This window comes from Myotis lucifugus, unplaced genomic scaffold, assembly GCF_000147115.1.
Source record: "Myotis lucifugus unplaced genomic scaffold, Myoluc2.0 scaffold_93, whole genome shotgun sequence".
In the NCBI taxonomy this organism is placed as follows: domain Eukaryota; kingdom Metazoa; phylum Chordata; class Mammalia; order Chiroptera; family Vespertilionidae; genus Myotis; species Myotis lucifugus.
Genome location: NW_005871141.1, coordinates 831,037 through 852,947, shown reverse-complemented (window position 1 = coordinate 852,947; position 21,911 = coordinate 831,037). Strand labels below are relative to the sequence as shown.

Here is a 21,911-nt window from a genome sequence, read left to right as displayed (position 1 = left end):
GAGAGCTAAAAAATGATGAGGAGGATGGCATCTTATTCATTTTTGTGTCTCTTGTCCCCCCCCCCCCCACAGTACCTGGTTCTTTATAAAAGCTTAGTACATCTAAGAAGGGAAAATAACTTGTGTTATCATTAGCAACAGAATCATCTATATATATAAAAGCCTAAGTGACCAGATGACCATCCGGTAGCTATGATGTGCACTGGCCACCAGGGGGCAGACACTCAATGCAGGAGCTTCCCCCTGGTGGTCAGTGGGCTCCCACAGCGGGAGCACTGCTCAGCTGACAGACACCGGGCTCACAGCTGGTGAGCACAGCTGCAGTGGCGTGAATCTCTCCCATGGACCCTCCCCTTGCGTGCCCCTGCGGCAGCGGCGGAAGTCGCAGCCAGGCCGGGATGAGCGAGAGCGGCATGGTGCCTAACCCGGGCTGGGGCTCCTCCCTGGCCGCCTGCACTACTTTGTGCTGTGTGGGATCAGCACAGACAGCAGGCTGGAGCCCAAAGAGCTGGCAGGTAAGGCCAGGCTGCTGTGGTGCAGAGGTCCACTGATCCCCGCTGGCCAGGCCAAGGGACCCCACCGGTGCATGAGTCCGTGCACCAGGCCTCTAGTTTGTAATAGACTTCTCAACCCATTCACTTTCCCAGTTGGTTATAAATATAATCTGACTATGCCTCCTCTCATTTACATGGCATTTACTTTTTCACATCTGTAATTATTGGATTGCTAAATCTTGCGATCAACAAGTTGGACATTCAGCTAAGACTCTGCAAATAGAATGGCATCGTTTCTGACAGTGAGGGAATATATAGTCAGTGCAATGTTTCAGCAGCCCGTGACAGCTGTTGGTCCAAGAACATTAATCAAGTAACTGAGATGTTAGAAAATTGGAAGAAATTACACAGGAACCAGGAATAAAAAGGTCTGAGACTGTCTGGGGCCAGCCTTTGAACCTTGCTGAGGAGTCTTAGCCTTCCTGTAAGTGTGAATTCAACGTGTCTTCGGTTTTGTGTGCCTGAGACCCTTTTTATTACAGGTAATTTTCAGCGTAAATCCATCAGCTAGATAAGCTGTCTCTCAGAACTTTCAAATGTCTTTTATTTCATCATCGGCACCGTGGCTGATTCATTTATGAATCACGCAACACTCCCATTTGCAGAGATTGATTCTCGTCTCGGTTTATTTTTCTCCGGGATCTGCCAGAGGCCGTCAGGCTCGTGTCCTGAAGGTTAATGCCCAAAGTCAAGCCAACAACAGAGCCACGCGCTGCCAGGTTTCCAAGATGAGGACTGATTCCCTTCGCAGAAATAAACGATTCCTGCCATGTCCCGCGGTCCTGTGCGGCGCTGCCCACGGCTGAGCGAGTGCATCAATGCTGTGTCCCTACCTGCTGTACATACTGATGACACTGTTACCGTGACTGACTGAGCAGCGCGCGGAGGGCGCACCTGCCAGGGACGCGCAGACGCGTAGCTTTCCATCCCGGTCTGGACACATTCCTTTGACGTGTATGTTACTTGGGCATCATGGCTCCACCTCCCTTGGGCTTTCCGGCCCCATGGCGAAGGTGGAGCGGGCCTTTGTGGGCTTTGTTTTCTGAATGATACCCGAGAGGGTCTCTGGGTGACACCCTTGGCCAAAGGCCGACTGTAGGTTTGGAGGGAAAATGACCTGAAGGTGGCTATTGCGCATCCTGACAGATGAGTAGCTCTGTGCGTTTCAGTCTCATAAAAGGCTCTATCTAATGGGCAAATGGATCATTTAATTCAATCACGAGAAACCGTTGGGGCTGTATTTTTATGTTCTCCTTTATTGTCATGTTTCGTAGGCTCTGAGGCAGCAGCAGAAGAGAAGAAATGGGGTCTCAGTGATGGTCAACAAGACTGTCCCCCGCGTGGTGCTGACACCCCTGAAGGTGTCTGACGAGCAGTCGGATTCGCCGTCAGGTAAAGAGCCGAAAGGGTCCGCGGGCCAGGCTCCCCCGGGGAGACTTCCTCGCTGAAGGGAGATGCCAGGAATTCTCTCTGCAACTGAGCAATGGTTCCACTCGAGGTTTTGTTTAATGTTTCTGTACCTTTTGACTCTTTCAGTGATTAAAAAACACAGAGTCTTTTGCTCCTTAAACAAAGGTACCAGCTCGCTCATCAGCAAAGGACTTCCTTTGCTCACGTCGTAGGGATAGGAAATGGCACTTCTAGGCGGGTGTTTGCTCTGGCTTTGCTTCTGTGTGGATGTGGGACTTTAATGGCGGACCACATGCTGATGGGCACTGCCCGCAGCAGCAGTTCGGTGGGTGTGCATTGTTTCGCGGTCCTCGGCTGCAACGCCGGGCATCCTCGATTGGGTTTTGTGTTCTGGCCACATCCTTCCCACCTCAGTGCAGCCCTGACCTTTTCTAATTTACCTCCTGTCACTTCATCAGCGATGTGCTGATCTGTTTATGATATACCGATGGCTGCATTTTCTGTGCCTACTGCAACGTAAAGTTATTTATAAAGGTACGATCTCTCTCTCTCTCTCTCTCTGAGCTTCTCTTCTTGCTTCAGCTTCCTGTCTTGCATCGTCTCTAAGTGATATAATATTGTTGGAGCTTACTGGAGTATTTTTACAAAAGATCTCAGTGTTTCTTTTATAAGCTGTCAGATCAGCAAACGTGTTTTTGACTCCACTATTAGGCCATCTGTTCTTGCTTTTTGTTCTGTGTGATTGATTTATTGGGCTTTCTCTTTGTAGCCAGTAAAGGAATCAGATTGTGGCCCAAGGTAGTGAATTAACTCCTAGAAAAGGAGATTATATCTACAGCTTTTTAAAACAATTTGAGATGTTTCTTTCCAAGGACAGCAAGAGGAAGATAATGACCTAATAACTATTTCCTTTTTTAGGATCCGAATCTAAAAATGGTGAAGCAGACAGCTCAGATAAAGAAATGAAACATGGGCAAAAATCTCCCACTGGAAAACAAACAAGTCAGCACTTAAAACGGTTAAAAAAGTCTGGTTTAGGTGAGTGTTCAATGGACTATGACATTTCACAGACTAGAGATTTATATCTTTTTGAATGAAATTGTGGGAAGTCTCAGAACATTTTTTTAAGGGTAAAACAAACATTTCTTAAATCATTCCAATTTATCTAAACCAAAAGGGTACTAGATAAGGAAATGTAGTTATAATGGAATGACCTTAAGCATTCAGATGATTAAATATTGCTTAAAAATTGCTAAAATGTGTGAACGACATTGTGTGAAACAAAGGCTAAAGATAAGATACTTAAAATTACATTTTTCTTCAAGGATTTATCTGCCAAGTATGATTCTATTTGATGAGCAATATTTTGTTCCCACCACCGGATTTCACTTTTTAAGAATATACCATATGGGGGGGAATGCAACTTTATAAAGACTTCACTGAGCTGAGCGTACATGTCCTGGGGGTCGGCTGCAGTAAGCTGCCCAGCCTTGCTTTCCATCGGTGCTGCTTGAAATAGGCAGTCGTGCTTGTCTGAAACTAGTGTGAAGCTGCTAATCAGCGTGGGAGACCCCGTCCATGGGTCTTCCAAGTCAGCGCCAGAGTTTCTTCTGAAGATCCCCTTCCTGATAACATCTCCTCAGGAACTCCACAGCAGCAGCCGGTGGAGAAGGAAGATGAGAAGGAACAAGATGAAAACAAACTGCTCCTGGGCGGCACACTGCCGTTCTCTGCCGATTCGGCCTTGCTGGAAGTCTGGGCCGAATGGCTTCATTTCTCCTAGTTACTTCACCCCTCAATAAGGGCAGTGATAATGACCTGGGTCATTGTAACGTTCCGTAAAATGATAGAAACTACACATTTATTGACCTGAACTTTATTCCTGGTTCTGCACTGATTTTCTTGGAAATTTAGGGTAGTTCTTTGCAGAGTTTTTCTGTCTGCAAAATTCAAGCAAGATTGTGACACATTTATTTTTAGTTTTTTAGTAAAGGTTTATTGATTGCCTACTATATATCAGGAATTTTGCTAACTCCTAGGCACATTTAATAAGTCTTGCTATATTTTTTAGATATCTTCCAGGAAGCAGAATTTATTTTTAATTTTTTCAATGTAGCATAATTATCTCTTTTGTATTATTTCCAGAGCTAAATAATTTTATAGATTTTGTGTAGCCTCAAATGTATGTGTATGTTTGTGTATAACCACACTTACACATATACTGATGTAGTTTTTATTTTTCTACTAGCTTTTGGGGGGTTGTAAAATCAATTCTTTAACATGATAGCTTCTGAAGTAGAAAACTGTAATGGGAGAATGATATGTAAAGAATGTCCTAAAAAAAATACCATATTATGATACCCAAAGTAGTTGAAAAGTCATTGACCTTCAATTAAAAATAGTCTGCTGACAAACTCAGTAAATTCAGCATCAAATCAGAAAATTCACCCGGCCGGCTTGGCTCAGTGGTTGAGTATCAACCAACCTATGAACCAGGAGGTCACGGTTTAACTCCCGGTCAAGTTGCGGGCTCGATCCCCAGTGTGTGGGGTGTGCAGGAGTCAGCCGATCAATGATCCTCTCTCATCATTGATGTTTCTGTCTCTCTCCCTTTCCTTTCCTCTCTGAAATCAATAAAAATATATTTTAAAAAATGTCAAGGCACAGGCGTTGCTGTTTAATTGCTTAGCTAACTTCAGGCCTGGAAGTCAAGGCCATTGTGTGCTGGCCATCAGCATCCTCGCAGGCGCTCGGGTCTGCAGCCAGGATCTCATTATCTAATTGTTGCCTTGGAGTCCTGCATGCCAGGAAGAAGCTCACTTGTTAAAAATTGTATTGTGAGAGTGTTTTAGCTGACTTGTTAGCAAATTAAAAAGGCAATAAAGGAGATAGCTGTGTTCTTTTTAACCTGCTTTCTTTTAGACCTCAAAGCGCTAGAAATAATGAAGCCCCTTAATGAAAGAATGGAGCCGTAAACTCATATTCATGCCCATATTGAATGCCATGGTCTAGGTGTTTTGACAGAAGATTCCTCATTTAGTCCTTACTTCGATTATGTACAGTAGAATTATTTCCACTTTCTTCAGCTGAAGAAACAGGCCCAGAGGATTAAGGAGGTTTGCCCAGACCCATAAATGACACAGCTAAGATACAAGCAAAGGCACAGCTAGCTCCGGTCTAAACAGTTCATCTTGGATATGGTCTGACTGTCAAATCCTTTAGCTCAGTGGTCGGCAAACTCATTAGTCAACAGAGCCAAATATCAACAGTACAACAATGGAAATTTCTTTTGACAGCCAAATTTTTTAAACTTAAACTATATAGGTAGGTACATTGTTATTAACTTAATTAGGGTACTCCTAAGGCTTAGGAAGAGCCACACTCAAGGGGCCAAAGAGCCGCATGTGGCTTGTGAGCCGCAGTTTGCCGACCACTGCTTTAGCCGATATGGTAGACCTATGGAGACCACTGAGGAGCAGCATGGCCCTCTGTCACATGAATCTGCCATAGGTGTTAAAATGTGAGTACTCCAGCCCTGGCTGGTGTGAAGTGTCAGCTCCTGCAGGGTCTCCAGTTCGATTCCCAGTCAAAGGCACGTACCTGGGATGCAGGTTCCATCCCTGCCCCAATAGGGGCACGTGGGGTGTGTGCGGAAGGCAACCAATCTATGTGTCTCTCTCACATCAGTATTTCTCTATCTGCCTCTCTCTCTCTTTTTCTCCCTTCCCTCTCTTCCCACCTTCCTCTCCTTCCCTCCCTTCCACTCTTATCCTCGGGTGGGGATTAAACAAACAAAAAAATGCAGGCACGCTAGTTACTCTAACAAGGAGAATGAGCAACTCTAAGATTTTTTTGGCTGATCCTGTAAAATGAAAGAGATGAGGAAAAAGGTGGGATTTAAATTAAGTCAATTAAGGTAAACATTTGTCAAGATAAACTGCAGGTAATTACTGGGAAGGAAGTGTGACTGACTCTCTAACCTAGCAAGCAGCTTAGGGGAAATGGCTTATTTTGTGCGAATGACGTCAGTAGTACTTATGAAGCCCAATACTCTAGAGTGAAAAGTGAAAAAATGCAAAATGACAAGAAGAGCCTTAAATGTGACCATCTCCAGACAGTAGCCGCGTCTTTCAGGAAGGATTGTTCCGATGCTCTGTGGCCTGAGGGAGCTGGCAGAGTGGAAGATTCTCTGTGCTGTGAAGCATTGTAGAGTCTGCATGGTATTTAGCACTCCATAAGGCACATTGATGGATATTTTGTTCTCCCCTCTATGCCATTAACCTTGCTCATTTTTTGGGAATAATGACCTTCTGTCCATCTTCGAGGTTCTCACCACACCCCTTATATCCCTCTTATTAGAAGGTGCTAAATACACATTTTAAATTTGTATTTATTGATGAGACAGAAAGAGAGAGAGAGAGAGAGAGAGAGAGAGAGAGAGAGAGACATACATCAATTTTGCTGTTCCACTTATTGATGCATTCATTGGTTGATTCTTGTATGTGCCCTGACTGGGGATTGAACCTGTAACCTTGACCCTTGACGTACCAGAACAACACTCTAACCAACTGAGCTACTCAGCCAGAGCTGAATAAGTTTTGAATGCATTATTTATAGGCAACCAGATGGGCTAGTAGGTTTGTCTATGGATGAGGCATCCTATAGGTTTCTGCATAATAGGCAAGTTACTTAGATACCCTGGAATAAAAATGACCTCTCCCAGGAGACCTGTGCTCTTGGGATCGGTCATTCTTTGAGGACCAATGTTAGCTCCAGAACCAATGTGAAGGAAGATGAACAACCAGCACTCCCAGCCAGCCAGACGGGGAGAACTGGTTCTTCATTATCTGTTTTTCCCAGCAGAGTTAGACATCCAATTCCATAGTTTCAGAAATGCGGTTTTCACCTTCTTTGCCATCTCCCGGTAGAGGTAACTGTATAAAAGCCCTAATCTACTGAAGCCATCTATAATATTAAAAGTGTAATATGCTAATTAGACCTGACAGCCGAACAACCTTCCGGACGTCCTTCCGGATGACCTTCTGTGGCTGCAAGGGCTGTGGCAGCCGCCGTGGCTGTGAGGGCTGAGCCCCTTGCATGAATTTCGTGCATTGGGCCTCTAGTTCTAAACGAAAACAAATGCTACAAGTCATTTCTAATTTCAGGTAATTCTGAAACTAAACTCAGTAAATATCAGCCTTTAGGGTGTTAATCTAAATTTTCATCCTTATTGTGAGATTTCCCAAACAGGATATGAAATACTTTTCATCGTCCCTTATGCACTTGCTTTTGGTCTCTGCCGTGTTAATTTGTCAAATTGCAGGATAGTCACTGTTTTCAAGGTGGAGGTTTTACCTGAGTCTTGGAGCCTCGTGAGTGTAGCCCAGCGCACAGTGGACCCCGGTATTTCCCTGAGGACCCTGCAGTGGAGGATGCCCCCCAGGGCCCCTCAGGTCCCTGCGGAGGCCAGCTCCCGGGAGAGGGCTAGAGCACACAATAAAAATAGACACAGTGAGCGCCGACACCCCAGTCATTCTAGTTCTGATCGTGCTCTTGAGATCCTGTGGGAAATATATCACAGCCTAGGGACCCACTACTTTTGACATTGGTGTTTTGTTTTATCTTTGTTCTGTTTGTTTTGTTCTTAACCAGGATTATTTATGGAAAGTAAAAGGATATTTCTCCGAGTAGCTCTCAGATGGAATAGACATGAGACATGGGTCAATTGAGTGCAGTTGAAAAAAACAAACAGATCTATAGAATATTTTTCTGATGATGTTATAGCAAAAAAAAAACCTTTTGTTAGCCCTCCCCCATTTCTTAATCATGTATGGTAGGAAACGTTATCCTGTTATGCGTAAAACAAATGCTAACAGTATCTCCAAGAGCTCTTTTATATCATATGTCTTGCAGGTTATTTTAACAGTAAATATTAGACTACCACATAATCAAGCAGTCGAAACCGCATCCAGTGAGCTGAGAGCTAGGTGACAGCTGAAAATGGGGTTTAAACTACATGTGTTTCTTGCCTAATCAGTTGGTTTAATATCCTGTCTGCTTATCTTCGCAAAGGATGAAACTCATTTAAAAGCTCCCCTGTGGAGTCTTCAGAGAGAACCCTGGTACATTATCATCTCGTGGCCTCCAGGACACTCGGAGGGTGGATTGTACACCTCTCGAAAATTGTTTAATGCTATTCTCTCCTACCACTCTCTTACAAATTAATTTCTCACATTTTCCCTTAGCTAAAATCAGGGGTCATTTACCTAAACCAGTTTTTAATGATAGGTCTTCCTGCCCACTCAGAAGGAGTTTACGGAGTGCCTGCCAAACTCGCCTAAGATTGTAATGGATGTCTCTGAGGGGTTTGGAATAAATGTGCTTGCTGAGCCCAACTTCTGGGATTCGTTCCAATATATTTTATTTGGTTTAATCTTTTTTGTAGTGAAGAATGATAACATTACTGGTTTCATAAAATGTTATATGCTTTAAGAATAAATCAATGCAGAAAAATAAGACTTGAAAAATAAGCCTCAATCTATCATCCAAAATAATCTCTCTCAGTGTTTTATAAACAGATTTGACATCTCTTCATGTGTAAGTCTAGCCAGAGGTCATCACTGAGAAACTGTATTATGCCATTTAAATTAAAAGTATAAAATTTAAGTAAGCCCAGGCTGCCTACTAAAAAAGAACAGAAGTAAAATTTAAAAAGAGCATTGCTAAACATTGCCACGAGATCTATTTATTGCTAAAAGGTCTCTCCAAAGGTATTAAATAAATGAAAAACTGGAAGAGGAGTAATTATCTTTTTTAAGTATTCATTTAACATTGGACAGTATATTGTAAAGGACAGGGAAATAATTACACGCGTAGCCCCTCCTACCTCCATGTCTTGGTTAGTTTTATTATTTTTTTATGCATCGTTGTTAACATTTATATTCTGTTCTGCAGTCAGCATTCCCATAGTTCATGACCCCGGTACTATATTTCAACGGATTCAGTGCTCCCTGGTAGACTCTCTACATGGTTTTTCATGTGTGAAGGCTATGTGGATCCTCCTCATAGAAGGTGTGATTTTGACCTCAGATACACGTGTACCCCTTAAACTTCGCTCTTGGAAAGCCTGTGTTTCTTCTCCGAGCTCTTTCAGAACCTTCCTCTCGGTTCCTTTGAGGCAATGAAGCGCTCTTTTCATTCTGAACTCCTTCTGTATTTTCCTCTGGTCCCACGCGCTCTGGTCTGCCCTGGTGTGTGCTCCTGCCCCTGTGTGACCGGTGTGTCTCGGGGTTTGTGTGTTGTGTGTAAATCCTGTGTGGGTCCCTTCTGGGAGTCTGAGTGTTTCCGCCAGCGTTCTACCCGCTGATCCACGAGAGCACCGACTTCTGCAGCCTCTCCTGAGACTGGTGCTCTTCCAAATCCCTTTGGTCAACATAACAGAGACGTACCCTGGCCCTGTTTGGACACAGGCCCATGGTTTTTATCCTGGAATCATCCTGGTGCTCCTATAGCAGAGATTCTCACTGTGGCTTCTCTTCCTCCTCCCATGGCCCTCAAATACTTGACACTCTCTAGTGTCGGGAATTAGACACTAAAATGACTGCATCTTTCCTTCCTGTGGATACTGTAGGGAGACGAGGTACCAGCTTTAACAAGCTAGGGCAATCAGATATAATTGGATTGTCCTTAAGCCAGTTAGGAGTAAGTGCATGAGGAGAATTAAAAAGGAATTAAACATTCTCTGTGGCAGCAAATTTAGCAAGAGTTTCATCTGTTCTGTTTTTGTTCCAAAATTATGAAACATGCTTTTGCTTAAATGGACATCTTTGAAACAGGTCTTTTGGTGTTGCCATAAAAGACCATGTACAGTGGGGCTTGACTTACGAGTGTCCCGACTAACGAGTTTTTCGAGATAGGAGCCGGTCTCTTGGCCGATTTTTTGCTTTGAGTTGCGAGCTAAAATTCGGGTTACGAGCCAGCTTCAGATACCCCACCGCTAGTTGGCGCAGCGAACGTCACAGTGAACGCCACAACATCAGCCCAGCATCACGTGTCTCACTCGTTCACTTTAAGATTTGACATACGAGTAATTTGAGTTACAAGCTCCGTCATGGAACGAATTAAACTAGTAAGTCAAGGCCCCACTGTACCTCTCTGGATCTTTTTCCCACTCTGATATTCTTAATGATTTTGAAGCAAACTAAACAGTAACCAGCAGCATAATCCATATTTCTCACATGGCTCATAACATGTATTTCAAAAGTGTTTCAGATTTCTCTTTTCTCCAATGCCCCCTCCCAATCAGAATTACTGTTGATAAGTGACTCCAGTTTCTTCATATTGAGAATCTCCAGGCCATAAAAAACAACTAAGCAAATGCCTTCCCTATATTTTCAACATTTCTGCCTCTAGGTTTTACCTTTGCCTCTGATAAAGGTAAGCAGCTTCTTCCGTATTCTCTCCCCGTGGCCTTTCTGTTTTAATTGTCAAGTACTTCAAACAGAGAGAAAAATACAGAAGCTAATGAAGCAGACATGTACACATCCACACCGTGACTCAACAAACATTAGGAGTTTGTGAGATTTGCTTTAGATGTTTAAAAGATAGATACAACTTTGTACTTTTTGTGTTTATAAGTGAGATTGGCCAAGAAATTTTCTCTCCTTCTGTCTTTATCCTTACTTTGGAATAAAGGTTATATGAACCTCATAAAGTGAACTAAAGCACATCCTTGCATTGCCTAGTCACTGGGACCTGTATAATATGAAATAATGGGAAAGTTTGTTGGTGTCCTGGTAAAATTCATCTTCAGAGCTATTTCTGATAAGTGCTTTGTGTGTATGTAGGGTTTCCTATTTATCCATTTTTTAAAAGATTTTATAAATTCATTCAGGTTTTCTATTTTTAAGTTGAATTTGAAAGTTTATAAACATAACAGTTTGTCTGCAAAGATACTGGCTAAAGTCATAGTATTACTTGTGCTTTTTAAAATCTATATATAACTACTTTTGCCTTGTAAACCTATAATATATCTCAAACTACATGCCTACCTTTCATTCCATTCATGTTCATTGATGCTATCTCTCTAGAGGTATGCCTGTTTTATTAGTCTAATAAAAGAAAAATTATTTTGTCCTTTTTTAAATTTCATGAATGCCTATCTTAATTTTTAAATTTTTCGTATTTTTCTTTCTCAAGTTTTTATTCTTGGGTTCATGTATTAACTTCTTGATTTGTACCTTTAACATGTGAATTTTCAGTATTTTTTCCACTCTCTAATATATACAATTTGCCTTTAAAACCTATCGAGCTTCAATTTACAAATTTTAACATTATCATTCAGAATCAAAATATTTTGTAATTTTTGTTGCAATTTTTCTCTTTAATTTATGAAATATTTAGAAATGTGTTTTTGAATGTGCAAGTACATAATGGGTATGTGAGGACTGAACAGTTGCTGTGTTCGTGTTATTGATACCTACTTATATTTCTTTGTGAAAAGAAAGATGAGGTTTTATATTATTCTCTAGTATTTGTTGAGACTCACTGGTCAGTTTTTTGGTTTTGTTTATGTTTGTTTTCTTACTGTCCCTTGAGTGCTGACAAAAACATTGCTTTCTCTGAAGGGCTCCGTGCAGTGCCCTAGGTTAAATTCATCGGTACAAGATGGATTATTGAGTTGCTGATGTCCTCTGTATTCTTAAGACAAGTTTTTTGTCTGATATTGCAATTTCCGATCAAATATCTTAAGACTTCCCACTCGCATTGTATAATTCCAGTTTCTCTTTTCAAGTATCTCAGTTTTAGATTTTGAATGCCACCCTATTTAAATAGATGCAGGCTTAAGGTCAATATATGTCCCAGTGAATTATTTCTTTTACACTTAAGAAATGATCTTTTCATGCCCAATACGTTTTGTTTTGTTTTTACCTTTGACTGTCTTGTCTGATGTTAATATTGTAGTATTGCTTTTTTTGTTGTTTTGAATGTCTGCCTAGTATTTCTTAGTTTATCTCCTCATTTTTATCCATTCCATGTGATTTTTAGTTTAAATATGTCTCTTGTAAGCATCATATAATTGGGTTGTATTTTTAAATCTAAGGCAGACATTCATTTATATTTGTTTTGATTGTGTTGGGCTTAGTTTTTAAAAAGTTCTCCTCCTTTTATACCTTCCATTTGATTGATTGAGTTTTCCTCCCATGCATTTATTTTGAAGTTATGAGTTTCCCCCCTGACCCCCAGTGGGTACCTATAGAGTTTTAACAAAGTCAAGAACTAGCCTGTTTCTCTCCTGTTCCCAAAACATGCCAGGGTTTTACAGTATTCTCAGTCCAATCACACCTTCCCATCCCCTTGCGATGATTCTCCACTATTGTATTTCCACTTGTTTTAACACTCATTAGTTATTAGTATTTTTTTCACCATTAAGTATATTTGGACTTGTTTCTGTTAGTCTTTTAGTTGACACATTGCTTTTGCTACTTGCTCATTCTTTCTTCTATTTAATTTATTTGTTAAGAACATTTACTGGTTATTTTAGCAAAATTCTCTAAGGGTTAGTTTCCATTTTGGATACTGAAAATGTTCTTGTGTCATTGCCATTTTGAGAGACTGTTTTCAATGAAATTCTAGATTGACACTTATTTTCTCTTGGCCCTTTGAAGATATTTCACTGTCATCTATTATCTGTTGAGGATAAGGTTTCCATCTTATTGTCATCCCTTTTGAGGTAATCTATTTTTGTTTAAAACTGTTTAAGATATTCTTTTCTTTTTTTTGATGTTTTGTGATTTCAAAATATCACATGGATATTTGTCCTTCAGAGTTGGAGTCTTGCTTTATCTGAGGACTCATCATTTTTTTTCAATTCTAAAGATTTCAGCCATTAGCTCTTCAACTATTGCTTCTCTGCCACCTGCTGTATGTTTTTATTCTGAAACTCATACAGATATGCACTCAGACTACTTATTCCATTCCCTGTATTTCGTTCTCTATAGTGTTTTTTTACTCATCATCTTATGTGCTGTATTCTAGATATTTCACCAACTCTATATTTTATTTAATAACTAGAGGCCCAGTGCACGGATCCATGCACATTGAAAGGAAATTAATTAGAAGAAATATTTTAACATCGCTACTTGCCCTTTCTCTATAATAGAAGTGTCAACCAAATTCACAATCGACAATGACAGATCGAAACACGCGTGTGATTGGCGCCAGCGAGGGCTTTATATATGTGTGTGTGTATCAACACGAAGCAGGTCATTATTGTAGATCATGCAGGGAGAACAAAGGGTAAAATATTTAACTGCAGCAGTGTTTGACTATATTCTGCACAGTGAGAAAACCTGAAGTCATTTTTAAGGTCCACCATTTCTTACTTCTTTTCAGTCGGGTCAAGTTTCTAAGCTTTCTAAATCTCCATTTTCCGGCTAATGAAAAGAAAATAGGATTCTAACCAGTCTCCTACTACTTCAGGACTTCTGTGAGGATCAAATGAGATGAGGCATGGGAAAACGCTTCACAGACATTTGGTTAAAGTGTAAAATATTTGTACCTGGCTACAAAGCAAGTCATGTTCCTGGGCTGAAGAAACTCCAAGGAGGCTAGTCACTAGGGAGAGGAAGCCACGTTGCTACGTGACGTCATTAACCGGCGCCCCCAGCGACCGTTTCGGGCTGAGCTGGGCTGTGGGCCACATTTTGCGTCATGGGGTCTTGGCAGCATTAGCTGCGATTTGGTGGAGTGTCGCTCCAGGGTGGTGGCAGGGCCTGTGTCCCACTTGGGGGAAGCTGAAAGTTGCTTTGTGGGCACCAGCTCCACGGTGCCGTTTCTTTTTAAATGGCCAGTGTGCATCATGGCAGCTCCTGTGTTGAGTGTCTGCCCCCTGGTGGTCAGTGCACATCATAGCTACCGGTTGGATGGACATTTAGGCGTGCGCGTGCGTGTGTGTATGTGTGTGTGTGTATTCTTTCTTCTGTGTTCTTTGAATTTTTTTTAATTTTTAAAGAACTAATTTTCTTAGACTTTTATATGGTCATATTTCAAATGTGTCTTTTTTTATCATAGTGTCCTGTTTTTATATAATGTTTTTTGTTCCTTCTTTTGTCTCTAATTGTTTAAAACAAAGGCCAGCAATTTTTCTATCAGAGGACAGAGAGGCAATGCAGTAGGCTTTGCAGGTCATGTGATTTCCGTCACAACTATTCAACTCTAAATTGTAATGCAGAGGTAGACCTAGGGAATCTAAACAGTTGGACTGGATATAGCTCAGAAGCTGTAATTTATCAACAAATGATTGAAAATGCACTCTATTAATATCACATTCAAATGGTTCTCTTAACTCAAGTAGCTAAGAGTGGAAATTCTTCTGTTTGATGCATCAGCTGACTGCCCCTCATGGTAGGTTACTTTCTTGTGTCAGTATTTCCAGTTGAGACCTCTATATATGGCCTCCTGTTGGAGGCCAGTGCGCCTTGCGTTGTAGAATTATCCTTCAAAGCATACTGGCTTTGCAGACCATGCAGCTGATATTTTTATAAAGGATTGCTTTATACATTATTGCTCTCAAAATACCCTGGATAAGAGTCTTCTGAAATAATCCAGTGCTTGGTGCTCTACCTGACACATGGGGACCACAGAGCTATTGATGCTACCCGTATCTCTATTAAATTCCCAGCACTATTATTATTCATTCTGTGTATTATAGAATGTACAAATATTGTACTTGCTACCACTTATGCTCCCCAAATTTTTTAAAAATTCTGGTGAATTGGAAGAACATAAAGTACTTCTTTATCTAGAACTGGTGCTCCTTTGAGACAAAAATATGGACGCATTGAGTGAAGGATGCATGATGAAAATTAAAGACAACTTAGGCAAATAGGAACACAAAGAAGCTTTGAGATTTCCTTCTGAAATACCATTTTTAAAAGGGGTAGAATTAAATATATTCATGAACCTATATGTGTACATATATGTGCTCGATGTATACGTATATCTGTGTGTACACGTGCATGATGTTTCCAGTCCGTAGTAAACGCATGCCTCTTGCTCTTTATCACAGGACACTTGAAATGGACCAAAGCTGAGGACATTGACATAGAAACGCCAGGATCTATTCTTGTCAACACTAACTTGAGGGCATTAATCAATAAACATACGTTTGCTTCCTTACCTCAGCATTTTCAACAATACCTCCTGCTTTTGCTCCCAGAAGTGGACCGGCAGGTAAGTGGAAGTTTAGACACTTGATACGAGTCACTAGTTGTATTTATAAAGTGGCAAGTCTCTTCTCAAAGATGACTGATAAGTGGATGGACCGTTTTTGTAATGTTACAGTGTATTTATGTAATTTACATGCTTACCGCTAGCATTGGTGTATTTGTTTCATCTGCCAAAACAAAGCCATTTTTTATTATCAGGCGTGAACCAATCCCAATTGTAAGATACAGCACATTGCAATAAAGTGAAAACAATAGACCTACCCACCATGGGAAGGGAAAGCAAAGAAATCAAACATTCCACCATCAAATACATCGTTGAAGTAGCTGCTCCCTGCCCGGAGGGAATAGTGAAGTGCAGCAATAAAAAGCCAGGGCTTCTAAGAAATTATGTAAATGTTTTTATTCTCAACTCTTTCCAAAAAGCATTTAAAATTTATGTTTGCAGTTGCCTTCTGAGAGTCTATCATCATGAATACGATTGCCTATAAATAATCACCTTTTATCTTTCTTTTAGTACAACTGGAAATGCTTTAAGTGTAGTTTAGTATTTTTGAAAGGCCTCCAAAATAAGGAAATGCAAAGATAGACCCACAATAGCAGGCATCAGTCATCTTCTAACGCTGTTTCCTTAGAAAAGGCAAACAAATTCATCACATAAGCTTTTATTAAATCTCACAAAAATTATTAAATGGTAAATAGGAAACATTTCCTTGTGATTCTTATTTCAATAAATTTTGACACTGTATATTGTTTCCAGTTGATGGACATAGTGTGTGCATATTTATGAATTTGTATCTCAAAATGAATTCGTATCTCAAAATGATAGGTACCTCCATAGATTGAAATGGGCGAGATGGATTCAGTATTTTCACATTACTGTGAATATTTTTTTTAGCTTTTTATTTGATTCTGTTTCTACTAACTTATCTCCTTTCATACATATTTAAAATTTGTTGAGCCATCTAGTTTTCTGTCATTCCTATGGATCTCTTTGGTAGAGATTATTGTTCATATCTGGAAAAATATTATTTTCATTTTGGGAAGATTTGTGTTTGGAAGTTTGCCTTCATTCTATAAAAATTGTTTAATATTTATGAAATCAATGATTACATACACTCGAGTTAGATACATCAGCTATATTTCTAAATAATCAAAATATGAGATAGAAACAGATAAGCTTTAGGGGAAGGCAGAAAGTATATTGAGCTTTCATATGCAGAAGGAAAGAATCAGAGACAGATTTAAGATTGGGCCAAGAAATATGGGCAGAATTTGAAAATAAATGACAGAAGGTGAAAGGTTCAGATACAAAATCAAGAGCTAACTTTGTGGGAGACTGGACTTTAGGTGGAACTGTGCCAATGAATCTGGAGAGACAAAGCAGAAGTTGATTTTGGGAGATTCTTGCATATGAAGGCTAAGAGGTCTTGGAAAGTGTTCTCCCTGTGTTTGCAGTGCGAAGCCATAGAGGGCTTTTGAGCAGAGCTAAAATGTACAATATTGTTGCTCTTTAAGCAACTTACTCTGGCAGTACTAAAAAGGAATGTTAGAGATGGGAGGCATGAGGGTGGAAAAAGTGGTTAGAAAGCAATTTTAGTTGTTTCAAAAAGGCAAAATGAGGGCTTGAATTTGGAAAATAACATTGAAATCGAGGAGGAGGATAATGTCATCATTATCTTCATCATCACCCAGTGGGAGCAATTTTACATTTTGTCAAGTAGCAGTTGCAGTAAGATATAGGGAGAAGCTACTGATGACTCTTAGATTTCAAGCTTGTGTGATTGAGAACTGAATGCAGGAATTAAGGAAAAAAATTACTTTTTTTGTGGTGGTGGGGACTGATTTTTTTAGTTACACACTATTTCCCCCACTTCAACATCTGTGTGGTTTATCTTGTTGGCAATTTGGTCTCCAACTCCTAGAATAAGATTTGGCATATGAAGGATAGTCAGTACATCTTTTCAGAATAGAGAAATGACAAGTTGTCCTAGGTTTAGCCAAATAGCTCAGTGAGCCAGGAGGCCAGCCTCAGTAGTTTCTGTTACTCAGCTTTTTCTAGTCGTTGTGAGAAATATAGACAAGCAAGGCACAATACCTGTCCACAAATAACAGTTAGTTCACCAGGAAATTATTTATTCAAGAAATATCTATTGAGCATGTATTATGTGCTTCGTATACATTGCAAAATACAGAGGATACAAGAATGAATCTTCTAGAGCGGTGGTTCTCAGCCTGTGGGTCGCAACCCCTTTGGGGGTCGAACGACCCTTCCATAGGGGTCGCCTAAGACCATCGGAAGACACATATATAATTACATATTGTTTTTGTGATTTATCACTATGCTTTAATTATGTTCAATTTGTAACAATGAAAATACATCCTGAATATCAGATACTTACATGACGATTCATAACAGTAGCAAAATTACAGTTATGAAGTAGCAACGAAAATAATTTTATGGTTGGGGGTCACCACAACATGAGGAACTGTATTAAAGGGTCGCGGCATTAGGCAGGTTGAGAACCACTGTTCTAGAGGAATAACAGAGAAGAAAGACAACCTTGTATTAAAATGCTGTACAATATACACTTTGCTCATTACTAGGAACTAAGTCTTAAAAACTGGGTGGATCTACACCGAATTTAGCATAAGACAGGGGGAAGTAATATAAATGCCAAAATGGCAGAATAAAGAACATCCTCTGAGTGTCCAGAGGATAAAGAACTTCAGTCTGAAAGTAGTACTGGAGATGATCTCATGGTGGAAAGGATGATGGAACCTTGAAGCACTAATAGGTGTTTCATCAGTAGAATCAAGGGACAGTGACTCTTACAGAGGAGGAGTGTGCCACTTACAACGACCTGAGTACCAGGAGATCCAGCAGTTCATTGTGCCTGGATGAGGGGGGAAGAGGTGGGATACTGTGCTGAGGGGTCGTTGGTTGACCACCTTGATGACCTGGTTGCAGACTACGCTCTTGGAACTCTTTCTCAAAGGAATGGGTACCATCAGAGATTTTGCAAATGAGAAATGGCATGCATGGAATAATGTATACAAATATTTTAGTGCCTGGACAGAAAGGAGGGGAAGAAGATCCTAAAAGATGAATAAAATGCAGTCTTCATTTTCCCTTAAGAGCTAGTCGTCCTGTGAATGATGGATGGGACAGGCAGAAAGTTAAGGCTCAGGGATACTGGTTTAGAGACCATTGTAGTAGTTGAAAACAGAGATAAGGGTCTGACCTTGGGCTTTTGGCCTTGAAAGTGAACAGAAAGGACTGAATTCCAGGCATATTTTCAACCCAGACGAGTAGGAAGACATGAGAGATTGCCTGGGAGATGGGGTTGTGAAAGGTCTAGAAGGCAGTGGAGATTTTATCTTGGGTGATTTGGGAGGGCAGAATGGCTCTGTGATCCTATCAGCATTTGGTACCAAGGAATTTAGAGCTCTTCTGTCTCTGTCTCAAGATGAGCAAAACCCTCTGTCCTGCTACCAAACTGCTGATGTTTCAGTTTCGCTTATAGATTTCCCAATGGTAATGGGCACCACTATTTTCTGGGACAGAATCCGATCTCTAGAAAAGGCTCGGGAATGGGAATCTGATTACATAAATTTATTTGAGCCAGTGGGAGGCACTCTAATTATGTGAAATACCTGAGAATTTCACTGGTACAAAAGCTGTCTTCGCATATTTTTTACAACATCTGAGATTCCCAGCTTTCTTGATTCCTGCCTTTGATTTTCCCAGGTTTCTGCCTGATTTCTCCCCTAGCACCGTCCTCCCTGGCCTCCTCCTCTGGACCACGTAAAGCCAGGTTCATTGCATTATGGCATCTTCAAAATACAAGCCAGGCTTCCCATTTCTCCTGTCAGTGCCAACTGTCATTAAGCTAGCCTGTCTGGTATTTTGTTTTCCTATATTTGTACTTTCCTTTCTTTTTAAGAAGGCATTTTTATCTTAGTTTACCTTTTTTATTTACTCCTGGTTGTTTTATAACTTTGTCACACTTCATTTTACTCTCCATACATTATGCTGCAAGAAACAGGAAATCAAACTCCAACTGATTGAAATATAAAGGGGATTTATTGGCTCAGGTAATTAGAAGTGAGAGGTTCGAGTGGGCTTCTGGTTGTTGGTCCTGGTTTCAGTATTTATTAAGGACCCATTTAATTATTATTAGTGAATTAATTTTAAAATCGTCTCCCTTCTTGTTGGCACTATTCTAAACCTGAATCAAAAAATCAAAAAGGGTACTTGCCTCTCAGTTCATATTCATGAAGAAAGTACTTCTATTTCAGTATTTCAAAGAAGACCTGGGATTCACACTAAAGGTACTACTTAGGTCACATGATCACTTCTAAAACAATGATGCTAGCCAAGGCAATGGTCTATGCACAGTGGTTTAAAGCATGCAGGCCCCCTCTTGATCCTTAGAGGTAAAATGGTGCACTGTGGTAGAGGTCAGATATACTTCAGAACTCTGGCTTTTAAGAGGTTCTATTAGAAGCATATGTCATGGGGGTGGGATGGGGAGAAGCTTGCTAGTCAGTGAACAGTGCCTACTGTAGGGGCAGGAATAGGTGTTGAGTTGAGTTTTAACATGTTGGGTTGAAATGCTTCTACTATATCAGTGGTTCTCAACCTTCTGGCCCTTTAAATACAGCTCCTCATGTTGTGACCCAACCATAAAATTCTTTTCGTTGCTACTTCATAACTGTCATGTTGCTACTGTTATGAATCGTCATGTAAATATCTGATATGCAGGATGGTCTTAGGCGACCCCTGTGGAAGGGTCGTTCGACCGCCAAAGGGTTCGCACCCCACAGGTTGAGAACTGCTGTACTATATGAAATGTCCAGAAACGATTATATGTTCAGGTTTGGGGACTGAATAAAATTCAGTGAGTGATAAAATCTACATGGATACCAGTGTCAGCTGTGGGATTTGAGAGACATCATCGTCATCCCAGAGAATACATATATTTGTGAGAGAGTGTAAGAAAGGGTATGGGAAGGAGCCAGGGAATAGATAGAAAATACAAATCCGTGAGAAATCGTCAGTGTGGAGTCACATACAGGCCACAGTGGCAAATGGACGTTAGGAGGTCATTGAGGGATAAGATGATGTCTTTCCTTTGTTCCCTTAGCTCCGTCCTCAGCCTTCTTCACTCTGCCTGGCTCTGGGAGGCTAACTCACGCATGGACTACTGCACCAGGAGGACCTGTGCCTCCTGGGTTTTTGTTTTTGTTTTTGTAATTTTTGAACTAATCATAAACTTTCAGAAAATTTAAAGATACATAGAGGATAAATTTCCATCCCGATGACCCATCCTGTCCCCGCTCCCAGTATATTGTGACACGAAGGTTGTATTTTCCACAAACAAGGATATTCTCTTACATATGCATAATCCAAGCAACCACGATCCGAAATTTAACAGTGATCATTACTACCGTGGGATTCTTCGACTCTATTTCAGTTTAGCCAGTTGTCCCAGTAATGTCATTTTTTAGCGACAAGATCCAGTTCAGAATCTGTCATTGCATTTAGTTGTCATGTCTCCTTATCGCCTTCATTCTGGAACACTTCTTCAGTCGTTCCCTAGACTTTCATGATTTTGACACTTCGGAAGTGTGTGTGATGTTTCCCTGTGATTAGATTCACATGAAGTATTTTGGGGAGGAACGTGATAAATGATGCTGTGTTCTTCTCCTTGTAGCTCTTAAGTGGCACACAACTTTGATTTGTCTCAATACTGATGATGCTCACTTGATCATTTGATGAAAGTGGATCTACCACGCTCCTCCAGTGTAAAGTTACTGCTTCCCTGTGGTAATTAAATCATATTTTACGAGAAGGTTCTTTTAAACTGTGTGAATATACTGCTCTTCTTTAGACTCTCCGTGTATTCACTTATTTATACCTGTATGGTTTCACTGTTTCCTGTTTTCTCAGTAGGTTATTGTGCTTGACTGTCCCGCATTTGGCCACTGGGAGCCTGTTCAAGGGGCTCCTGTGTCTCTAACATTGTTCTTTGAGCACTTTATCACTTTGAAGGTCATCAGGCAGTTCCAGTCTCATCTACATGTTATGTGCCCCAGCCCTGGAATGTACCGCTTGTTTGAGGGGCCATGTTCCCTTTAGTAGAGGATGGTATTTAAAAATCAAGAGTTCTCAAAACATGTGCTCTTCACTGTTAGGGTGTTGCTGTTCCCAGATCTAAGACAGAGTGATGAAATATCTGGATGTATTTCTAAGACAGAGCTAGGACATCTGGGTAGAATATCTATACTAGTATATATAAAAGCCTAAGTCACCGAATGACCGTTTGACCAGTAGCTATGATGCGCACTGACCACCAGGGGGCAGATGCTCAATGCACAGGCATGGAAACATAGAATAGACTGATGAATCTCAGAGGGAAGTAGGGAGGGGAGAGGGCAGGAAGAGATTAACCAAAGATCTTATATGCATACTAGAGGCCTAGTGCATGGATTCGTCAGCCTGGCCTGCAGGGATCAGGCCGAAACCGGCCCGGTGCATGAATCGAGATGGGCCAGACACACCCTAAGCCCTCCCGTGGTCCCTCCCGGGCCCCGATCAGCTCTGATAGGGACTGGGCAAGACAGGCCGGCCCCTGTGGGGGTCGGGCCGAAACCGACAGTCCAACATCTCCCCCAGGGGTCCCAGATTGCAAGAGGGCACAGGCCAGGCTGAGGC

At 40.9% G+C, this 21,911-nt stretch overlaps 1 protein-coding gene across 1 annotated transcript in view; it reads left to right on the top strand.

Annotated features, from left to right (window-relative positions):
• Window positions 1-21,911, top strand: part of ASXL3 (additional sex combs like 3, transcriptional regulator) — a 136,505-nt gene that overhangs the window by 68,822 nt on the left and 45,772 nt on the right. The window contains exons 6-8 of the mRNA XM_023756401.1: window positions 1,829-1,946; window positions 2,883-3,002; window positions 15,034-15,197. Of these exons, the coding sequence (XP_023612169.1) occupies window positions 1,829-1,946; window positions 2,883-3,002; window positions 15,034-15,197 (402 nt within the window). The remainder of the gene's footprint in view (window positions 1-1,828; window positions 1,947-2,882; window positions 3,003-15,033; window positions 15,198-21,911) is intronic.